The 22,187-nt window shown below is 37.4% G+C and overlaps 2 protein-coding genes across 2 annotated transcripts; one reads left to right on the forward strand and one right to left on the reverse strand.

Annotated features, from left to right (window-relative positions):
* Nucleotides 1–1,686: 1,686 nt before the first annotated feature.
* Nucleotides 1,687–3,517, forward strand: LOC108995523 (deoxyuridine 5'-triphosphate nucleotidohydrolase). Its single transcript, XM_035690603.1, has 5 exons — nt 1,687–1,884; nt 2,069–2,107; nt 2,692–2,788; nt 2,888–2,979; nt 3,067–3,517. The coding sequence occupies exons 1-5, from the start codon at nt 1,704–1,706 to the stop codon at nt 3,309–3,311; spliced, it is 654 nt and encodes a 217-aa protein (XP_035546496.1). The 5' UTR covers nt 1,687–1,703; the 3' UTR covers nt 3,312–3,517.
* Nucleotides 3,518–4,868: 1,351 nt separating this feature from the next.
* LOC108995559 (glucose-6-phosphate isomerase, cytosolic) lies at nt 4,869–22,168 on the reverse strand. The gene is made up of 24 exons (XM_018971142.2): nt 22,048–22,168; nt 20,702–20,779; nt 20,525–20,601; nt 20,289–20,370; nt 20,164–20,211; nt 19,529–19,684; nt 19,356–19,452; nt 18,437–18,479; nt 14,799–14,866; nt 14,585–14,669; nt 14,358–14,406; nt 13,911–13,983; nt 13,774–13,834; nt 13,072–13,138; nt 12,745–12,801; nt 12,579–12,632; nt 12,362–12,490; nt 9,670–9,733; nt 9,475–9,548; nt 8,553–8,606; nt 8,409–8,477; nt 7,555–7,644; nt 7,263–7,370; nt 4,869–5,304 (listed from the first exon to the last, which is right to left on the reverse strand). Exons 2-24 carry the CDS (start codon nt 20,750–20,752, stop codon nt 5,242–5,244), a joined length of 1,719 nt encoding a protein of 572 aa, XP_018826687.1. The 5' UTR covers nt 20,753–20,779; nt 22,048–22,168; the 3' UTR covers nt 4,869–5,241.
* Between the last annotated feature and the right edge of the window lie 19 nt (nt 22,169–22,187).

The raw sequence follows: 22,187 nt of genomic DNA on the forward strand, positions 1-22,187 counted from the left end.
TCAGCGGTCATTGCTAGGCGACAACCTAGCATGACTCATTTTTAATATGCCAAAGGCACATTTTCATTGCAAAACCAGTATGCTTATTGTTGTTTCATTTACATTTCTTCACTTCCACAGTCTCCCAGTACTTGAATCAGATGAATAATTTTTCTCTACTTTTATTTTGTGTAATAAAATAATTCCTTCTCATTTGCATAGTCAAGCACTCATTTGCTTTGTTTGGCTGTTTGTGTATATGATATGCTAATAGAAAGCAAGAACACACTCTTCTTTCTATCTAAAACCCAATCATGCAAAAGTATTTATCTATTCAAAGTTCATCTAAAATGCCATATTGAACTCAAATCTGGATCATTAATTATGTGTCTGGTTTAGGCTTCATAATATGTATGATTAAATATTTTTGTTATTGTTTTAATTAATTTTGGGTTTCAATGTGTCTGGTTAGCCCAGCTCATTTCCCTTCCCTTAGTCGTGCATAGCCCCCTTTCTTTCTCTTCCCTTTCTTAGCAGTGCGCAACCCCCTTAGTCGATTCTTCCTTTCCAAGCAACTCAGCCACCGTCGGTCACCAGCAGCTCCCTTTCACACCGGTGACCACCCCCATGGACCGAAGCCACCGTCGAAACCCCCACGATAGTCCTTTTCTCCCAGCAACTCCCTCTATCAAATGGGTCTCACACAGTTTCTCCACCATACTGCCGACGAACGCCGTCCCCACGCCACCGCACCACCACCACTAAGCTCATCTTCCTCCGGTGACCACCTCCATAGACCCAAGCCACTGTCGAAGCCCCCACGACAACCCTTTTCTCCCCTCAACTCCCTCTCCTGAATGGGTTTCACACGGTTTCTCCCCATACTACCGTAGTAAACTATCCCCACGCCACAACACCACCACCATCGAGCTTCCATTTCTCCGGCAACTACCCCATGCTCTTCCAACCACCCCTAACTCCTCCCCCTTCTCTCACGCATGAACCCATCTCTCATGGCAACTCCCTCTCTTCAAATCAAAAACCCACAACTAAATCAAGTATTTAAACGAAGGAAAGGAAGTAACAGATTCTGAAATCCATTGGGTAAGCATTGGATTTGTTTCTGCATTCATATAGGGGAAAAACGGAAACAAAGATGCAGAAATATGATTTTTTGTTGAAAATGTAGAAAGAAAACGAACATGCAAAAATGTTATTTTTTTAACAAAAATAAGATGCAGAAGTAAAACAAGAAGATTTAAAAAATCATACCTAACCAGATACTTGAGACCCAATGAAGAACTAAAATCATGACTAAAAGAACAAAAGAAATCATGGATTGCCGGGGGATTGATGGAAAAAAAAAATTGTCAAACATAAAATACTGTTGATTATTATTTATATCTCTATAGACTCTTTTAATATAGGGAGATGCTTTTATATATATATATATATATTAAATTTAATAATATAAGCAGAGCAACCTTTATATCTCTATAGGCTCTTTTGGCGCGTATTGCGCACCCTCCTATAATTGGCATTCCCTCCAAATTCCCAAACACAGACTGGCGAATACTACACGTCAAAGCAACCTACTCAGTTCTCAAACACGGATTCGTGACAACCACTCGCTATTACGGCGCGTGAGAATATAGCAAACAATCCCTACTACTAGCGTGAGCTGCTGAGTAACTACCCCTTAACCTACACCCCCTTGGATTTTTATGTTTTCCCTCTCCCCTCCAATCGCATTCCCTCTTTTTCCCTCCTTCCTTCAAGGCGCAATCCAAAGCAAGGGTTTCCCTCTCTCTATCTGCAACTCTTGTCAATCATCCATGGCCGACAGCACTGACTCCGATCCCCGCCACCACCTCTCCGTCACGCCTCCCCAGCAGATCGCCAAAGGTATTTCATCTCCTTTCGAATCGAAGGGGTTTTCGTGTTCAGTTTCTCGTACTGAGTGCCTCGACCGTGGTTAGTGGGAAATAATGTATGCATTTGGCTTGGGCTTTGTGTATTTGTTTCGTTCTCAGGGTTCTTGTTTATATTCGGTAATGCATTTCTCTGTTATCGTTTTTCATTTGCGCAGCTCCCCGTTTGGTTCATGGAAGAAGGACGGAAATAACTAGTATGCTTTGACATTGTTTATGATGAATGCTTTAGTTAAAACATTCAAAGGCCTAATGGTTAAAAGCTATTTATTTGACATTTTTGTTTGGAAAACCTTGTACTTTCGGTTATCTCTACTTGCTCACTGAATGGCCCCTTTCTCCTTGTAAGTCGAGGAGATTGGCGACTCAGCATTTGCATTGGAAAGATCAGATTTTATTAATAATAAAGAATAGGCATACCCAAGTACGCGAGTTGTATACGAAATTAAGAAATAGTAGTAGATACAAGGAAATCATGAAAGATTAGTCCATTGAAATCTATAGCTACAGTCTGTAGGAACAAAGTATTGAAAAATAGGCATTTAAGTTCATCCAATGTCCTTTCTCGATCTTCAAAATGCCGACCGGTCCTTCCTTTCTTTCTATGCCACCGCTCATTTGAAATCTTAAAGGAATGAATATTGTCTCCATTCGTGAAGGTGACAAAATTTGTGATATTATATGTTTTTTGGAAGTCATGAAAATTTTGTAGAAGTTCCAATATATGTGAAGGATGTGGTTATTATTTGGATTTTACAAGTGCATCTATCATTCATACCAGGGGAGCCTAATTCATACTTGAGGGTGAAAAAGCTCTCCAAGAAAGCCGTTTTGCCTTCCAGAGGCTCCCCTCTCTCCGCGGGTTACGATCTCTCTAGGTAAATAGTCTGCTATTTTTCATTGGTTTCATGCAAAAGCAAGAAGAAAGAATGTGTTGCTAGTTCTGATCGTTTAATCATTGTCGATATTGTGTGCAGTGCAACGGAGGTCAAGGTGCCTGCAAGAGGAAAAGCCCTGGTTCCAACCGATCTGAGCATTGCAATTCCTGAAGGAACCTACGCTCGTTTAGGTGAGAGGCTTCACTCACTATCTCTCTTATTTTCTTTCTCAGATATATTTCTCTTGTTAATTGAAATGAGTTCTTATGGATCTGTAGCACCGAGATCGGGCTTGGCATGGAAGCATTCGATTGATGTGGGTGCTGGCGTGATCGATGCTGACTACAGAGGTCCAGTTGGAGTCATACTGTTTAACCATTCTGACATTGATTTCGAGGTGAAAGCTGGCGATAGGATCGCGCAGTTGATAATTGAGAAGATAATAACCCCCGAAGTCACAGAGGTTGAGGATTTGGATGCAACTGCAAGAGGTGATGGTGGGTTCGGGTCTACAGGCGTATGAGCCTCTGGCTTTGCTGCATTTACCCTGTTTTATTTCTTTGTTGCACGGATAAAATTGGATGATATTTGGTCTTTGACTAATTTTGTCGAACAGGTAGTGAGCTAGTGTTCTGGTATTGCTCTTTTAGTATCTGCAAAGAAATTATATATGCATTTGTGTGTATGTATAAACACGCGTGAACAAATGGGCTTATTATGTCTTTCAAACCACAGAACTACTCTTCTAATGCTTCTTTGAGAGAGGGAATTACAGAACAAAAAGAGAATATCTCACAGGAACTGGAGGCCGGTGTGTGGTGGAACCAGTGGAAGATGGGGGAGGAGCCTTTTAACCTTTAAAGGGGAGAAATTGATTTAACCTTAAACCCTTGTCCATGCAAAATATGAGTAAGCCCTTATTCACCAATTTCATTTAGAAAATTAGTCAAGCATATGCATGCCAGACTTGAGGAGGGTCAAGTGAATTTCAGGTGCAAGGAGCAGTTCGCACCCATGAATATGTGATACGACTATGACATCTTGGACTGACTTGAACCCGAGTGGATTATAAACAGGTTGTTTAGGCCCTGTTTGGATGGTAAGATTATAAAGTCGGAGATGGGTTTTCAGTCAAAGATGGTCTTATCCAAATATCTATGGTGTTAAAGGTCCATTTTTTCACATTCAAAACTCAAAAATTCATCTTCAAAATAAACTAATTAAAAAAACTGCCGATGGCACAATCTGGGCCACCCTGGCAGCTATAGGGCAGACCCCAAGGCTAGCCACCCTGTGGTAGCAGTACCGGGGTCCCTTACGTTTCAAGTTTGTTTGTTTTTTTTTTTAATATAAATAAATAAATAAAATTTTCATATTATTTATTATTTCATCATCAGAATTTCTCTAAAACATTCTTATATTTAAACATATTTTATAATGGTCCTACCACTTTTTTAAAACACTATAAAACCATAATCTTAAAAAAGTTTACACCATTCACATATACTCATATTTATGAAAAAGAGCGGTGCTACTTGAATAACATCGCTCAAGTGACCGTTAGGTCAAATTCGAATTTTCATTTTTTTTAATTTTTTTTATTCATATTTTTTTGTATCATTTTAAAATATTTTTAAAAAATATTAAAAAAAAATAACAATACACTAATAATCACTTCCTTAACTATTAAGTAAAGAAAAAAAATTAAAATATAAGATGTGTCAAAATGAGGAAGCAAGTTGAGTGGACAAAGTAGCATTTTTCTTTATGAAACTGTCTTACATCGCAACAAGGTCTAGACTTCCTAATAGGGGTGGGCCGCGGGGTGCAGTTTCGATCCCACCCTCCGGCACCGGGCGGGGTTGAAAACCCTTACCCCACATGGTGCGGTGTGGGGCGGGATGCGGGGAAGGGTCCGCCTCACCCCGCCCCGCACCATGCAGGTATCACCCCTACTTCCTAACCCACAAACAAATTATACAAATGTGCAAATTAACAAAGGTGCCCTGTCCACAATTGACTATATCAGATAATCTGTGAGGAATTAGTTCAGGATCAGCTCATTGAAAAAAAAAAAAAAAACACCAATGCTTTTGCAGTAAAATTTACGAATACTCATCACTCAACTCGGTTTCCAAAATACTGAGATTCAAATGTAGCGTTTATTGAGACCTTTATGGTCATCCTATCTTTCCAGTAGTCTCATCTTAATAACCAAAAAGTAGATGACACACATATTTATTGAACTTATTGAAGAGACCACACAAAGCAGTTTATATTGAGAACAATGGCAAAATCACGTGTGAAGGTACCGATTATTAGGTTGATATCAAGAGCTCATCTGACTCGATATTGACAAGAAGTTAAACGGATGTCAATACAACAGCTAACACACGAGGTTGATGCCATGAGTTCTCCCAACTTGAAAGCCCAGAAGTTCTCAGCAAAAGCAATTATATCTTTGGCAGAAGGGTAGTCGGAGGATTAGCAGGGGCATCTGCAGATTCTGCACTCGCCTGCAAAAGTAGGATATGACTTTAGTTACAGTGCCAAATTATAGGAACACGAACTATCTAAAAATTGTCACACTAGCACAACTCCCAGGTATGCCAACACTGCTCTACAAACACCTCATTTTAGAAAATAGGGAAGCTGAAAGTGGAACCTTTTTTTAGAGAAAAAATGACTCCTGTTATTTTCCATTATTGTACTTCTAAGTGAAACCAGAACTCATTTTTTGAGTTCGGTTTTAAAGTTTCTCCTCTCTTAAGATTCAAAGAACAATCCACAATCAAACTTGAGTTCCTCACGACTCTTTGAGCACACGATATTATCGATAAAGACCATCACAAACTAATCAATTAATTCCAGGAACACCCTATTTATCAAACCTATGAAAGCAGCTGGAACATTAGTTTAACTGAAGTGTACTATTCAAAGCATATTGCCTTGAAAGTTTTCTTATGTACGTCGTCTTCTGCCTTAATCTTCAACTGGTGATAACTTGAGCTAAAATCAATCTTAGAGAATACTTGAGCTTCCTGCAGCTGGTCAAATAGTTTGTTGATACAAGGCAGAGGAAAGTTGACCTCATTCAATTCTCTGCACTAGACACATAGCCGCATCGTCCCATCGTTCTTCACAAATGTCATTAGTAGCACTAGGTTGAACAAAATCTAGGTTCAAGAACTCCTAATTTTCTTCTTAAGTTCTCACAATTCAACTAACATCATTCAACCGAACTCTTGTTGCAGATTGCTCTTCTTAGATGTCCACCGCCTTTTAGCTTTGGTGGTCAGTTTAAAGCCAGCATACTGCACCCTCCACTAATCAGTGCAGATCAAGATCTTCATAAGCTCCTCAATTTGCATCAACCAGTACTCTACCTCCAATGTGTTCGGTTGCCCCTCAATATCGGGTGGGTGTTAACATTGAACTACTTGGAAGCTACAGTCTCTTTCAATACCTCTGGCTACAATGTCAGTAAGAATTTAATCACGTGTTGACATTGTAGATGCATTCTCATTATGAGAAATTGGAGACAAATTGAAGATAACATTCTTCCTAGTTGTCAGTGTTATATATAAAACAAATCAAACCTAGAACATTATTCCTTTGGACGCAAACTTAAACATCAAATGAATGAGCTTCCTATACTGATCGGAATAAGTGTTTGACCTTAATCCATCATAGAATGATCATGCATGCATTGTCTAACTTGAAAATCAGTGTGATGTACAGCAACAAATAACCTTTGTACTAATACCGTTTGCGCTTGCACTCTAAAAGAACTAATTAAAAAGTTATAATTGATCCTATAAAAAAAAAAGTTATAATTGAAGTTCCTGAAATCATTTATACAACTCAGTTTTGTCAATATTGGTCTGAATACCTCTTTCTACTGTTTTCCTTCATTTATATAGAAAAGGGTTACAACCGAGCATTGAAGCCAGCGCTTAATTGCTGCTGGTTTTACTATACACGTTAGCTGCTATTTACACGTTAAGTCTATTTACGGTATACGAAGAGTCTATTTACTGTACACGTTATCTATTTATCTGATATACTATCTAGATATGGAAAGCATAAAAGTATCTCTATAAAAGTATCTCTGTAATATAAAAGTATCTCTGTAACAAGTTTCACCTTCTAAAGAATCAATGTGGGACTTGATACCGTGCAGATTCCATCATAATTTACCCAATCAATGGGAAACATAACCACTTGGGGTGTTACAATTATTATGGTTCTAAAAAACATTTTCCTGCCTCAAACATGATTCTAAATCATTACGCTTTAAAATTCAAACTCATTTTGAGAACAATATTCAGCTAACTTTGTGGTCATATAATAACAAAAGCAGTATCACTCATTTACCAGAATTGTTAAATTGACTTTCTATTTTCTCAATCCATTATTTTGTCTCTCTTTTCTCTTTGTTCCCTTTTCCCAACATGATGATGATAAGCCATACCTCTAGATATCTTGATAACAGTGTCGTAGTGCTAAAGTTGAAGCCCTCCACTGGTTCTCCCTTTGAACGAGATGCATTAATTTGCTTTCTGACTTGAGTAGCCAGTGACTGCATTCATGAATATAACCCTTGTATCTTAAGGAATATGAAAAAAATTGGTTAACTGTAAATTGCTAAAAGAGCCGACAGTAAAGGCTACCATCAGCACAGAGGATAAATAGTCTATCATAAAACAGCCAACCTGTGAGGTGGAGAAAAAACATGATGAGATTGATTTGGTCACCACACATACCTTCCCTAACTCAACTCCCCATTGGTCAAAAGAATTGATACCCCATATGAAACCTTCTACTGCAATTCTGTGCTCATAGATGGCCAACAACTGAAAAGCACAAGCAAGAAGTTGTGGTGTCAGTCAAAAGAAGTAGTTTTCATATACAGGCAAAACGTTTTCACATCACCATCTTATTCTCTAAGAACTTAATAATGCCAATAAACCACATTCATACTGCATTTACCACTGGAGAACAATAAACACACATGTTGTCAGATGTGGCATAATCTTCAATTAAATACCGTGTAGAACAATGAACCCCTGACTAAAATAATGGAGAACTAGAATAATGGATTGTAAGCAATGTACTCATGAGAAAGTCATTTTGCAACGGTAGGGGGCTAATATTAGCATTTTTGGAGTGCAATGCCCAGATATCAGGGGCTACTTTAGGCTGTGATTTCAATAACATGAAATGGTCTACAAAGGCACAACATAACATCAATACATGAAAGATTTGCGTAGCAGGAATCTAATTTTCTTAAGTTTGTTCCTCAATTACAATGAGCAAGATCAAAGTACACAGTTACAATTCTTGGTATGAAAACTGTTGCATATCCACAATAGTCAACTAAATCTAAGTTACTTCATTCATCCTGAAAATTGCCATTTGTAATGATTCAACCTTTTTTTTTTTTATAAGAATGTAATGATTTAACCATTTAAATTGCAAAACATCTCTCATTTGACCATCTAACTTCATTGTGTGACATTCTAGCAGAGAGAAGACATTACAAAAGTTGAAAATCATTAAGGAATTTGAACAATCAGGCATGAATGAGAAACTGAAGAAACAGCAAGGAGTCTCAAACCTGTCCAATATTATAAGCATTTAATGATGGGAGCAGAAGGCTGAAAGAAGGCCGATTGCCAGAAAAAGTCTGAAACATGAAGCAACAGTGAGTATCAAGTCAACTGCAAATCAAATATTAATATAGAAGCTGAAAGAAACTCACTTTATGAGGAATAAGATTTGGTGGAACATTCTCTTTACGCAACTGCTCTTCGGTCTACATGGAAATGCAGTTTGATTAGACACTCGGATACAAAATAGAAATTTCCTCTTCTTTAGGTTTGTTGGCAAATGGGATGGAAAATGAAAGTTGATAATATAAGAAAACACATATTTTCTCTGGAGTACTTTATATTACTTTTTTTATGATACATAATTTATTTTATAAATTAAAAGAACATCAGTGTTTTATTGGTAAATTAAGGGGCAAATTTGGTCAATAACGCCCAGTGCTTTGCCTTGTTCAAGATTCGACCCTGGTGCTTTTTTTAAACCCCGTGCTATGAAAAATTTTGGATCAGGCCCTTCCATTAGAAATTATGTCCACCCTCATTGGTTAAAAACACGTGGCAGTCTCACCACAGCCTCCCACATGGATAATTATTATTTTTTTGTTTCAAAAAATGAAATTAAAATAGTTTATTCATAAAAAAAAACTAAAAAAAAAGAGAAAAAGGCTGGGAGGGGAGGTGCCCCCCCCTCCCCCAAGGACCACTAGGTGGAGTCTGGCCACTAAATTATGCCATAACTCTGGCCTCCCGTTTTGGCCAGATTCAGCCACTCCCATGCTGCAGCTCAATCCACCACTTGCATGTGGGTGGTTGAATATGGCCACTATGGGGTGACCGAATCCGGCCACCCCCTGGTGGCCTAAGCTCAGCCACCACGGGGGTGGCCTGTCGGAAAGGGGAGACCTCCCCCCACAACCTTCTCTTTTTTTCTAAAGGGCCTAATCCAAAATTAGTCATAGCACAGGGTTCTTAAAAGAAAGCAGGAGTGAATCTCAATTTGAGCAGAGCACAAGGGGTTACTAGCCAAATTTTCCTTAAAGGAACATCCATAATAGGAGAAAGCATAAAACCTACCTTTCCATATGCAAGGGCGTCTGGCTGTGCAAAAAAGTTAGACATGAGCTCATCGTGGTTACTCACCGGCTCACCTGAATTTAAAATGAATGCAATATTATATACTGCAGCACTTTAAATCAAAGCATAGGAATATGACCTTCAAACAAGCCATCACTGATGATAATATGCTTCAACAAGATTGGTGTTAGATACCTTTCAGGTAGACAGGTTGCTGACTCCTCACAACACCAATAAAATCACAAGGAATAACACGTCCCTGAATGTCCAAAGAAAAAACGCTTGACAAATTTATAGATTACAAGACAGTTATTTGAAGTAAAGTTCAGTGATGCGTGACACAAGATGTCAAAAACACATTCCTTCATAGATGAAAAAAGTTTAATTTTTATGGTGCATTTAGAGTGCGAAGTCAGAACATTTATGAAAACAAGGGTGGGGCTTAGGCTCATCAAGATACTACCCACATTTAGACTTCCATAACAGAGGCTGTCTAACACAGAATTCAACGATATCAGTGGGGGACAATTGCTTAATGTTACAATCACAAGCACTTCTGATATGTTCTGACTCCATATAATTTATGGAAAAATAATATGATGACCCAACTTCAACTCTTTAAAAACAAGACCTGTTGCTCCCCATTTTTGCATCTATTTTCTCTGTATGAGTTAACTAGTCATATTTATCATCAATTTGTGCATATTGGAGGCATGTTTGCTATCACATCTAGTACTCCACAGTTGAGCCAAGAATCAAAAGCAAGTCATGATCAAACATCTCCATCACAAATCCCTCCCCCCAAAAAGGATAGCTCAGAGTCCATAAATGATTACGTTTGAATTGAATTTGACTTAGTCTATGTCTGACACATCCAAATGTCAGGCCAACAGAAGGTAAAGACCATTGAGAACTATATAAGACAGTTGTAGTGTGGCGATTAGATTTTTTTTTTTTTTGATAAGTTGTAGTGTGGCGATTAGATATAGGTCAGCAAGCAAATATAACATCTTGTTGCTGGGAAAAATCAACACCCGCATGCGCTCTAGTGATAGTGAAAACCCTTTCAATAAGGCAATCTAAAGCGTGGAGGGGTGCAACTCAAGTACACAAGAAGTATACAAAACAACTAGCCAACTAGAGGAGAGAGAAAAGAACACAATTCCATGAAATTCTGAAAACAGAAGCTCAATCCAAATATAAAATAAATTAAATATAATGGCTCTGAATTCAAACATCATCTTGTCACAAACTTCAAAGGTTTGAACAATAAATTGTTGCCAAATACTCAGCATCAAACACAAGGGAACCATCCTCCAAACATCCAAAATAGCTGTGAAAACCGAATGGACTTCACCAACAAGCTAACAAATACAACACCCCTGGGGCATGACCCACTGAATCCCAAAGGTAAGGAATATTGACACCCATAAATCCCTAGCCACCTCACACTGAAGCATAAGGCAATCAATACTTCCATGCTTTGCTTACCCATTCAGCACCAGCCCATTCCTACAACATCTCTCTTTCTCAAATGCTTATGAAAAAAAACACCATCAAGCATTCATAATAAGTGAAGAGTACTGCTAGAACCACCGCTGGTGGCTCCCGCTGGGTGCCACCGCCGGCTCTAGTATGTACTTTTTTGATGTATTTTTTTTTACAGTTATTTTTTATAGAAATTTTTTTAATATTTTTAAATATTTTTAAAAAATAAAATAAATTTATAATATTATTAAAAAACAATTCCTTAATCATAAAGTAAAAAAAATTATTAAAGAATGCTTCCTTAATTATGAAGTAAAATAAAAAAATATTTTTTTTTTTACTTCATGATTAAAAAAGTATTTTTTAATAATATTATAAATTTTTTTTATTTTTTTTAAATATTTAAAATTGTTAAAAAAATCTATATAAAAATAATTATAAAAAAAAATCAAAAAACACATGATAGAGCCAGTGGTGACTCCCAGCGGGAGCCACTAGCGGTGGCTCTATCATTTTCCATAAGTGAATGCAGTCTCAGAAAGTAGTATTTCCGTTATATGCTTTAAAGCTTTGGTTCTCTCTTGGATTTGAGAGCACTTATTACAACTAAGGCATCAGAGCTTCCGTGCTTGCGGTAGTTATCAAGATCGATTGGTTAAAACTCAAAAGCAAATTACATTTTTTTTTTTTTTATGTCGGGGAACCTCTCCAAGGCAGGGCCCTTTGGGCCCACCCCTGCGGAGTAAAGCCCGGTTCCATGCACAGCACCCTTGGAAGTTTCCCTACACGGAATTGGTTAAGGCCTCGTTTGTATTCGTAACCCATCTCAACATATCTCAACTCATCTCATCTCATTATTATAACTTTCTTAAATCCCCACACAAAATATAATAAACAATTCAACTTTTTCAAATTTCAAAACAACTTTTTCAAATTTCCACACAAAATATAATAAATAATTCAACTTTTATTCTACTATTCACAAACCATCTCAACTCATCTCTGAATCCAAACCACTCCTAAATCACTGATTTTTCACCAGGGGGTGTGGCCCCAAAGGATTGTTTGGACCCATGAGGTGTTGAACCTTGGACCTTGAAGGGGGCGATACCCCAAGACCAAGGCCTTCACCACTTGGGCCAACCCCTTGGGGTTTCAAAAGCAAATTACATACCAAGCATACAATCATTTTTTTATGATAAGTACTAAGCATACAATCATACACATGATTTCATGTCAAAAGACGATAGTCTACAATGCATTTAACATACCAGCGTGCTATTAGGAACTAAGAAAAAAGGTTAGAAAGACTTGTAGTAAATGACAAACAGAAGTTGTAATAAGCATTTATATAATCAATATCATTTTACTATCAATATGTAAAAGACACCTAGATCACCTGGTGAATTAGTTGGTAAAAGCTATGCTGACCATTTGTTCCTGGTTCACCAAAGTCAATTTCACCAGCCTCAAAAGGAAGTGGCACACCATCAATTGATACACCTTTGCCATTACTTTCCATGCTAACCTGAATTGCTTATATTAGGAAGGTATACGGATATTAAAAAGGCAGATCCCAGAAATAAAAAGCAAGCAGACTGCTCTAGTGCACATGCCTGTTGAATATGTGGGGCCAACTTCTCCAAGGCTTGGGTATAAGGTAAAATGGCCTGGAAGAATACCGGAAGTCTCAAGTGTTATTGATAGATATGTAAGGAGAAACATAAGAAAATGTTTAACACAAGGCAATTGAAAAGTCTTGAGCAGATGGTGAGTGCTTACTCTTGCAGGATATCCAAAAAACGAAACGTTCCATACACTCAACAAACCTAGAAGCACCTGCAGCACTGACACAATGTTATTAAACATGTCATTAATTATCTACTAGTGCAACATTGGAAGGTCATCAGAATAAACTTCCCCCCGCCTGTTGGAGGCCAAAAAAATTGAATGGATGACAACCATTGGGAGTACTGACTGATTCTGACACTGAAGCCTAGCCAGTTTCATAATTACTAGGGTGTTAACTCATCGTTATTCTATCCTGTATACAGTTGGTGAAACAAAACTACAACTCTATTAAAACTCTGTAATAAGTAGGGCACTTACAGGTATATTTTTCTCAAAGGTTGCCGAGTAGAAATGCTGATCAATACTTGAGGCTCCCTTTAAGAACCTTCAATTGAAAAAAAAATAATGCAACATTTTATTCAACACCAAAATCATTTAAAATTTTAAAATAAACCAATGCTACTTGTAACACCACAACATAACACCCACATAATAACATTGATGTGGCAGGCATGCGTTACCCATAAAAATTTTGAAATTCTAAAATCAAACAATAACATCCAATGCATGCCTGCCATATCAGTTCTGCTACATGGGTGTTATGCTGGCAGTGATACGAGTAGCATTACACTTTAAAACAATTTTCAGAGCAATATCTACTTGAGTTTTGGATTATTTGGACACCAAACTTTACAGTTTTTAAAGCAAAGCAAGCAGCAAATCAAACAATTAAAAGCTAATAAACATAGATATATTATGTGTAAAGTCTGTAGAAAGCACATTACATTCCTAAAAAAATAAGAACAGAAAAGCACAATCTTAACTTATATGTATTCTTTCTGTAAAATATGAAGTTGCATGCCTTTTACTCAATCAAAAGAACCTATTAAGGCTAGCCTATCAGTACTATCCGGCGAACCATTATAAATTATAGTAATCCATCTAAAAATTAAATAAGTACTGCCTAACATAAGAGAAGAAATGCTTGCAAAAAAAGTTAAAAGATTATAAGCTACATACTTCTCAACAACTGAGAAACCATATTGGAGAGATAATGGCAACACTCCAACAGCACTGCAAACTGCAGACAGGAATAAAATTGCCAATTAACCGCCAGATTAGCCATAAATTCCTCCGAGGAAAGGAAAATATCTTACCACTATAGCGGCCACCGACCCAGTCCCAGAATGCAAAAGCATTATTAGGATCAATGCCAAACTTCTCCACAAGCTGCATGAGAAAAAGAAAATGAGATTAACTAAAGTCAAACTCTTTCAGAGTTGATTAATGTGCTTATTATGATTTCCATTGAGTGTAAGGAACAAACAAGAAAAACTGTATTTTCTTTTCCTTCTCAATAATCATGAGAAAATCTGAAAAAATAAATCAAACTTTCCAGAGTAAATTTCTTTTCTAAGTGTTGAACGGCAAGCACAAGCCATCCTCAATACATGTATGTGAATTTTTCACCATGTACCAACGTATTAATTTAACATACATATATAAATAGACATATATATTTGGGAACCCAAACGAATATATAAAAGGTTGGGATGACACAGGTGCCAAATCAGTGAAGTGTAAGAGATGAAAGATTGTCATACCGTAAGGTTGGTACTCACAGCTACCATATGCTTTGCAACAGCAGAGGGCCTGAAAAAAGAAAATCAATCATATACCAGTCTCAAAGACATTCTTTAAACTTTCTTTTGTATTATTCCCCATATCTGCCTTACTAGTTCACATCCATTATCAAATCTAGATAACTTCAGAATCCCGAGACAGCAATATTACACCATATCCTTGAAGTAAGTCTTATTATGGAACTAACCCAAGAGCAGCTGAAATCCATTCCCTAAGAGTTCGGGCATTCAGCATAGTTTCAGCTGTCGTAAAAGTCTTTGAAACCACAACAACTGCAAATATCAGAAGAAACCTAATAGTGATTTGGTCCACAGAATGTAACTCGATGAGATTTAAGTAGATCTCAGGTTTCTCTTAAACAGTATTAGTTAGAGAAACAAATAAAAAGGTTTTTTGTTTACCAAGCGTAGTTTCGGGATTTAATCCTGTGATATTTCTAGCAACATCAATAGGATCAACATTTGCAAGACTGCAGGCAGATGAAAACAAAAGGTTAGATTGATAATAAAGAAAATAGTCAACATTAAAATATGTAACTGTTCTAGGCAGAACTCATAATCACAGTGTGACATCAATAGCACAACACCCATTCCGCCAACCATGAGAATAAGAATCAAGAAACACATGTTACAGTTTGCTTCAGAGAAAGGAAAAAAATTCCTTATGTCCTACGATGTCCTTCTAAAATCTCTAACACGAACAGGGCCGGCCTAAGGTTAAGGCCACTTAGGCCATTGCCTAAGGCCCCAACCTATACAAGGCCCCAACCTATACAAGGCCCCCAAAAATAAAAGTGAGATGTTTTTATTTTAATTTTTTAAGAAAAAAAAAATATAAAAACCATTCCGTTAAATAAAATTTAAAATAATTTTTTATATTTTTTAATGTGTGCAAGGCCCCATGATACTAAATTTTAAATTTAATACAATGAATAATTTATATTTTTAAGCAGATTTTTCTAAGATCTTGCTAAATTGAGACAAAATTTTACAATGAGGTCTCATGTTAAGTTGTTGTATTAAATATAAATTCAAAAAACTTTTATTGAAAGATTTTAAATAAAGCCTCATTTTCTTGAGAATTTTTAAAAATATGGAATATAATGATTTACATTTTATTATATTATAATTAAAAATGACTCATTTAAATTTTTCCTTAGGCCTCAATTTATATTGGGCTGCCCTTAAGCACAAGTGTGGATAAGCAAAAATCTTATTAATAGAAATGTAGGCAAAGCCCAAGTATACAAGACGTATACAAAAGAAAACACCTAGTTAAGAATGCGGCTAAAGCAACATTCTCGGGCAACACTAGAAAAACTAAAAGCTGAAAGTTATATATTTATATACAATACTGCTAGGGGCAACTGACGCGTGAAACTGTGGGGCAACCATAAACGGGAAGGAGGGAAAACTCAGATTTTGGGTCTGCACTAATCCACAAGCCTTCCATTTTCCCTACCCATGAACTCTGGTACGAGTCTTCACTCTTTGCATTAAGGAAAATGAGGACGGAACCACCAGCACAAACCACCAGCCGTCTCATCCACACATACTCCAACATATTCCATGGCTTCTCTGCCAAGTTTTCCCCCTCCGAAGCCAAAACTCTTGAGTCCCTCCCTCGTGTTATTTCTAATGTTGAGCAGGTTTAAGGTGTTGGGTCCTAATGGAAGCAACAACATGGCAAGTCAGGAAGCTCAAGTTGGTGGAAGCGATACTGATGATGCTTGATTAGTCAATTTTTCAAAGTTATTTAACTGTTTTCTTTGTTTTGAAGCAGTGTCTGGTTTAAAAATGAACTATGATAAATCCGAGCTGGTGCCGATTAGAGAGGTTCATAATATTAGGGAATTGGCAGACACATTGGGTTGCAAGATAGCATCTCTTCTGATGACTTACCTGGGATTACCGTTGGGTATAGCTTCAAGGGCATGCTCGATCTGGGATATAGTGATTGAAAAAGTAGAGAGGAGACTAGCAGGGTGGAAGAGAATGTACTTATCAAAAGGAGGCCGGATTACATTGATTAAAAGTACACTTTCTAATCTACCAACGTATTTCTTATCATTATTTCCTATACCGGCAAGCGTGGCGGGTCGTCTTGAAAAGTTGCAAAGAGATTTTCTGTGGGGTGGCTTAGGAGAAGAGTTTAAATTTCATTTTGTCAGGTGGGAGATGGTATGCCGTCCTATCTCGAGTGGAGGTTTGGGTATTAGAAACTTAAGGTTGTTTAATCGGGCGCTCCTTGGCAAATGGCTGTGTCGATATACCAAGGAACCAGAAGCCTTATGGAAAATTGTTATTGTAAAGAAATATGGTGGTTTAGGGGAGGGTTGGTGCACTAGAGAAGTTAGAGGGGCACATGGTATGGGGTTATGGAAGCATATTAGAAAAGGGTGGGAGGTCTTTCAACAACATACTAGGTTCCAGTTGGGTACAAGCTCAAGGATTAGATTTTAGAAGGATGTTTGGTGTGGCAACGGTGCTCTCCAAGACTTGTTTCCTTTACTTTTCTTGATAGCAAGTGCCAAAGATGTTACAGTGGCGGAGGTTATGGGAATTTCAGTAAGGGGTATTCACTGGAATATCAACTTTAACCGGGCGGCACAGGATTGGGAGATCGAGAGTTTTGCAGATTTCTATAGTCTCTTGTATTCGTGTCGTCCAAGTATCCAGCATGAAGACAGCCTGTGGTGGAGTCCTGCAGGGAGAGGGGTTTTCATTGTTAGGTCCTTTTATAAGGTCCTCACACAAACGCCGGAGGTATAGTTTCCCTGAAGAAGGATCTGGCGACACAAGGCTCCTCCTAAAGCGTCTTTCTTTGTGTGGACAGCGTCACTAGACAAGATTCTTACTACAGATAATATGAGAAAGAGGAGGATAATCATTGCAGACTGGTGTTGTATGTGTAAAAGAGGAGGTGAGTCAGTGAACCATTTACTGGTACATTGTGATGTAGCCAGGACTCTCTGGAATGAGGTGTTTAAAAGGATGGAAATAGCATGGGTTATGCCGGAATCTGTAGTGGATATATTGGTGTGTTGGACCTCTATCCGAGGTGTGTATCAGATCAAAGTGATTTGGAAGATGATCCCTATATGTATTATGTGGTGCTTGTGGCATGAGAGAAATGAGAGAATGTTTGAAGACAAAGAGAGATCTATGGAGGAGTTAAAAGTTTTCTTTTTCAGAATGCTTTGTACTTGGGCCATTGATGTGGACTTTAATGGCATGGACCTTCATGATTTCTTAGTTTCTAATGTGCCTACGTAGATAGGACATACTTACTTTGTAATTGGCAGTTGTTGCCCATTCTTGGATTAATAATACTTATTTTACTTATAAAAAAAAAAATTATCTGCACCCTATGTTCTTGTCTGAGGCTGCTATCTGGGTTCACATTTGGTATCTTCACCATCCTAGATGAGTTTAGGAGATGGTATTTTTTTTCTTTGACAAGGTAGATAGTATTAGAACAATGCCATTTCTCTAATTTATAATTTTGGTTAGTATTGAACTTTTGTTCATGTTTTGCATTTAATAACGTGGCACAGTTGTGGAAAGGCCGATGAGTCGCTGCCAATGACTTCTCTTCCTCCTCCTGCAACTGCAAGCTCATCAGCGCTAAAATACTTCTGCTTTGGCTACGAGTCCACCAACGGAAAAATGAACCAACGTCTTCCCTGCCTCTACCCTTGGTTACGCATGTGGAGTTGCCGCTAGCATGGCTCCCAAAGCTCGGCTCACCACCTACAAGGTCTATTGGAACTCGGGCTGCTACGACTCCGACAGCCTCGCAACATTCGACACTGGAAATGAATCGCAACTCAGAGTTTAATTAGCCAAGAGGGCTGCTAGGCAAAGACGGATGAAGATAGAAACATCGTTGTTTCTAATTTGCCAAGTGGGTCGCGGATACTCCGCGGTTCTCCTGGCCGGTTGCAAACAGACTTTCTCATTTATATATAATTAAGGCATCTAAAATAAGAATCATAAGAAAAAAAGTTTGGACATCATAGTGAAATATAAATACTCACAAACGCAGCTGGCGTCCCCTTGCAGATTCAATAGCCTCTGGTTCTGCAAGAGCATTAGCATCGAATTAGCCCAAAACTGGCCAAATTTGGCTAAAGATGGTTATTTTTGGACTTTGGCTAACTTATATAAATTACTGGATTAGCTTCTTTTCGTACTATACTACTACAATACTAACTTTTATTTCTTTTATGATTAATTTCTTCCAACGGGTGTTAAGGAGCAAGCCCAAAACCAGAGTTCTTCAACCCTTTCATCATCCACTTCTTGCTCCAGGAAAATAAAAATTTGATGAAGAATTCAACAACTGAAGAAGCAGCAGCTAACAGTTGGAGTTTATTTTGCTGGCAACGGAGGAGAAAAAAGAAAGAAGGAGATGGCGATAAAGATGGGAGCTCTGTCTATGTGGTGTGGATGAAACAGAGAAGAAAAAAAGAGGAGAAAATGAGAGAAAATGCAGGAGGTGAAATGGAGGAGAACAAAAAAAGAAAGGGCTCTGCATAAATGGAGGTGAAACTGCTAGTGAAAAAAGGAGATGAAGATGGGGTCTGCGTGTATATGCTGTGAAGAGAAAAAAAAAATAGAAGATTTTACCATTTGATAGAGAGAGAAAAAAATAATTAAAAATAAGTTAGCTAAGAGCAGTAGGCGTACATATATGTACAAGCACAGTAGCACCAATGCATCTTGCTTGTACTATGCCTACTCCAATGCTGACAAAATTTTAGAAAAATTAGGCAAATTTTGCCTTGCTAGAGCAGATAGTACTAGTGCTCTAAGATGCAACAAACCATGAACATGTTGACTGGGTTTTTGTGGTTTAATAAGCTTTAAAGATTTCACATATAAAAGAATAAGATCTCCACAAAAAGATGAGTGCATAACGGTGGCACAGGATTACAAGGGAAAACAACTTCCAACCTGTTTGAAGAGCAGAATGTACAAATAGAGGACCCAAGAAGCTGCCGCCAATACCAACAGCAATGACATCCTTCAGTGCTTTTCCTGTTGCTCCAACCTACCAAAGTTTTCCTGTTACTCAACATTTCAAACATTTAATGTTCAAAATAGTTTTTTAAGAACAGCAGGATTACCCAAGAACCACTGCGGACCCTCTCAGAAAACTCCTGGATCTTGTCCAGAACTTTCCAGACCTCGGGAACCACATTCTTTCCATCACTCTGTATAACAGCATCCCTCGAAGCACGAAGGGCTACATGAAGCACTGGCCTATTCTCTGTGCTGTTTATCTGAAGGCACCATCAAAATGATGCAAAAAATGACATGAGGGAGCAATTCTCAGTTTTACACCATAGATAATAGAGAAGATATTGGACGGGATTTCACAATGTACTACTAGATTACAGGTGAAAAAGAAATGTTGGCCAACTTCCAGATCATATTGTCATTTATTTTTCTAGTGTACAAACGGATTTTCAAGCCCAGCAAGAAAATTGGAATGGTTTATTCAGTCAGGCCATTCCAGGAATCAGATGGGACAAGGTCATCTGGAATCCATATTATGCAAGGAGACATTGCTTTTGCTAATTCGAATTAAGTTGGGAGCATCCGTTTTGAATTACAACATCAAAATCCCAAATGACATTTAATGGAGTGAGATTAAGTTTAAGTTAGCAGGAAGCCTTGTCTTTACAGATGATGGAGGTTCAAACAACAGGTTACGTAAATTGTCAAGTCCCTGTGAACCAAGGAAAAATTTTCAACTTACACGCTCCCCAATGTACATACGGTTAATCTTTTCTTTGAGATGTGCAGCCTGCATTCACACAAAGGTAAAGATAATTAAAAGGCTATATTTCAATATCACAGAAAGTAAACGGTGTAAATACCCACCTCTGCCAACTTGAAGAGCTTATCTATGGTTTCAAGAGTGGCACGCTGCCGTGAGTAGTCCAACAGCACCCCATCAAACTCTCTATAGAGAATGTGCAGAGAAAAAAGTTACTGATAGCATTATAATTAACTTTATTATTAATCCATTATTCATCCAAATACTCCATGTTTCACACTTTTCTCGAAAAACTAAGTGTGATTGACTATAGCATAGAAAGTCTAATGGAGAATCATACATCGTCATTGACTTGCAACGGTCAACATCACCCATCAAATCACGTAAATGAGTCTTCTTTATCTCCGCAACATGGCCCTACATAATCAAACATTTCCACATGATACACAGATTTTATAGATACATTCAAATACACTTCGCCTTTAAAAACAATTGTCTGAAGTACCATGCCAGTTACCTTCAAGTCCTTCCACGCGTCGGTGTCGGAGATTAGAGTGGGTGAAGCCATTGGAAATTATTATCAAACAACCAAATCCTGTTCCAAACAGTGCAAAATTAAGTTCTTAATTTTAGAAAGGAAAAGAAATATGTCTTTCCCATTGACTGGAGATAAATTAGATTGTCAGGCAAAAAATCGAGGAAAAATGCTAAAATTCCATTGATGCTGCTTGTGGGGAGAGAGTTATCTACACCCTGAAATCCTAAAAGTCATCCTTTATAGGTAGATCAAGATACATTACTCTCTGATAATTGGGTTTCTGAGAGAACGAAAGCTTACTTGTGACTAGGGGCGTAAATTTAAACCGGTTAACCAGAAAACCAGTTTTGAACCGGTCCTATATTATGAAAACCGGTCGGATCCGGTCTGGTTTCGGTTCCGTAGTTTCCGGGACCAGACCGGACAGGTTGGAAAATATATATATATAAATTAATTTTATATATTATACAAAATATTTATATATATAAGTTTTATATATAATATATAATTATATATTAAATTTTTAAATATAATATATAATTATATATACATATGAAATAATTTCATATTCTAATTTATAAATTATAAAATAAAATGTTAATCTTAAATATGAACATTTATAATTTGTTTGATCATATGTTATTAATATAATTATATATAAGATAATGTTATTATAATTTATAAAATAAAAGTTTAATCTAAAGATGAAAATTTAATTGATCATATGTTTTAAACATAATATATATATTAAATTATTAATAACATTTTATTATAAAAAGTAACACTTTATTATATTTTTTTTACATTTTAAAAAAACTAAAAAACCGGCAAAACCGGAGGTACAGGTTTATGAAAGTAACCGGAGCGTAATCGATTTTGAAAAATACAAAACCGATACATACCGATTTGGTCCTAGATTTTGTCCAAAACCGGACCGAACCGGTTACACCCCTACTTGTGACTCTAAGTAGTAGCTCTTAAGTGACATAGTGTTCGAAATGGCAGAAAATAGGCGTCATAAGTCTCAAATTCCTTCCTTTTCATCCAGTTTCTCAGCAGCCAAACTAAGCATACTTTCAAATTGACAGACTAACAAAAGGAACGCCATAAAAACCATGAAAAATCCACCATTATTGTTAATCAGTAAAAAAACATTGCAGGTAATGAAAACAAGTTCAAATTGGATAACTTCGACCAAAATTCAAAAAATCCACGAACAAGCAGATGGGTGAAGACGAATCAGAACGATCGAAGTGGTGTACCAATTTCGATGGTGGAGAAAAATAAAAGCGATGGCAATGAGAGAGGTATAGTTGAGAGCGTACCTGAAGGTTGACGTTGATAGTGAGAAGAGATCAAGAGATGAGGATCGGATTGGGTCAGTGGATTTTATTATTTATACATTTATAATGGTAGTAGGAAGCCACAGCCTACACCGACGGAATTGGGGAGAAACTAGCGAAGC

The sequence above is a fragment of the Juglans regia genome, chromosome 6 (assembly GCF_001411555.2).
Source record: "Juglans regia cultivar Chandler chromosome 6, Walnut 2.0, whole genome shotgun sequence".
NCBI classification, from domain to species: domain Eukaryota; kingdom Viridiplantae; phylum Streptophyta; class Magnoliopsida; order Fagales; family Juglandaceae; genus Juglans; species Juglans regia.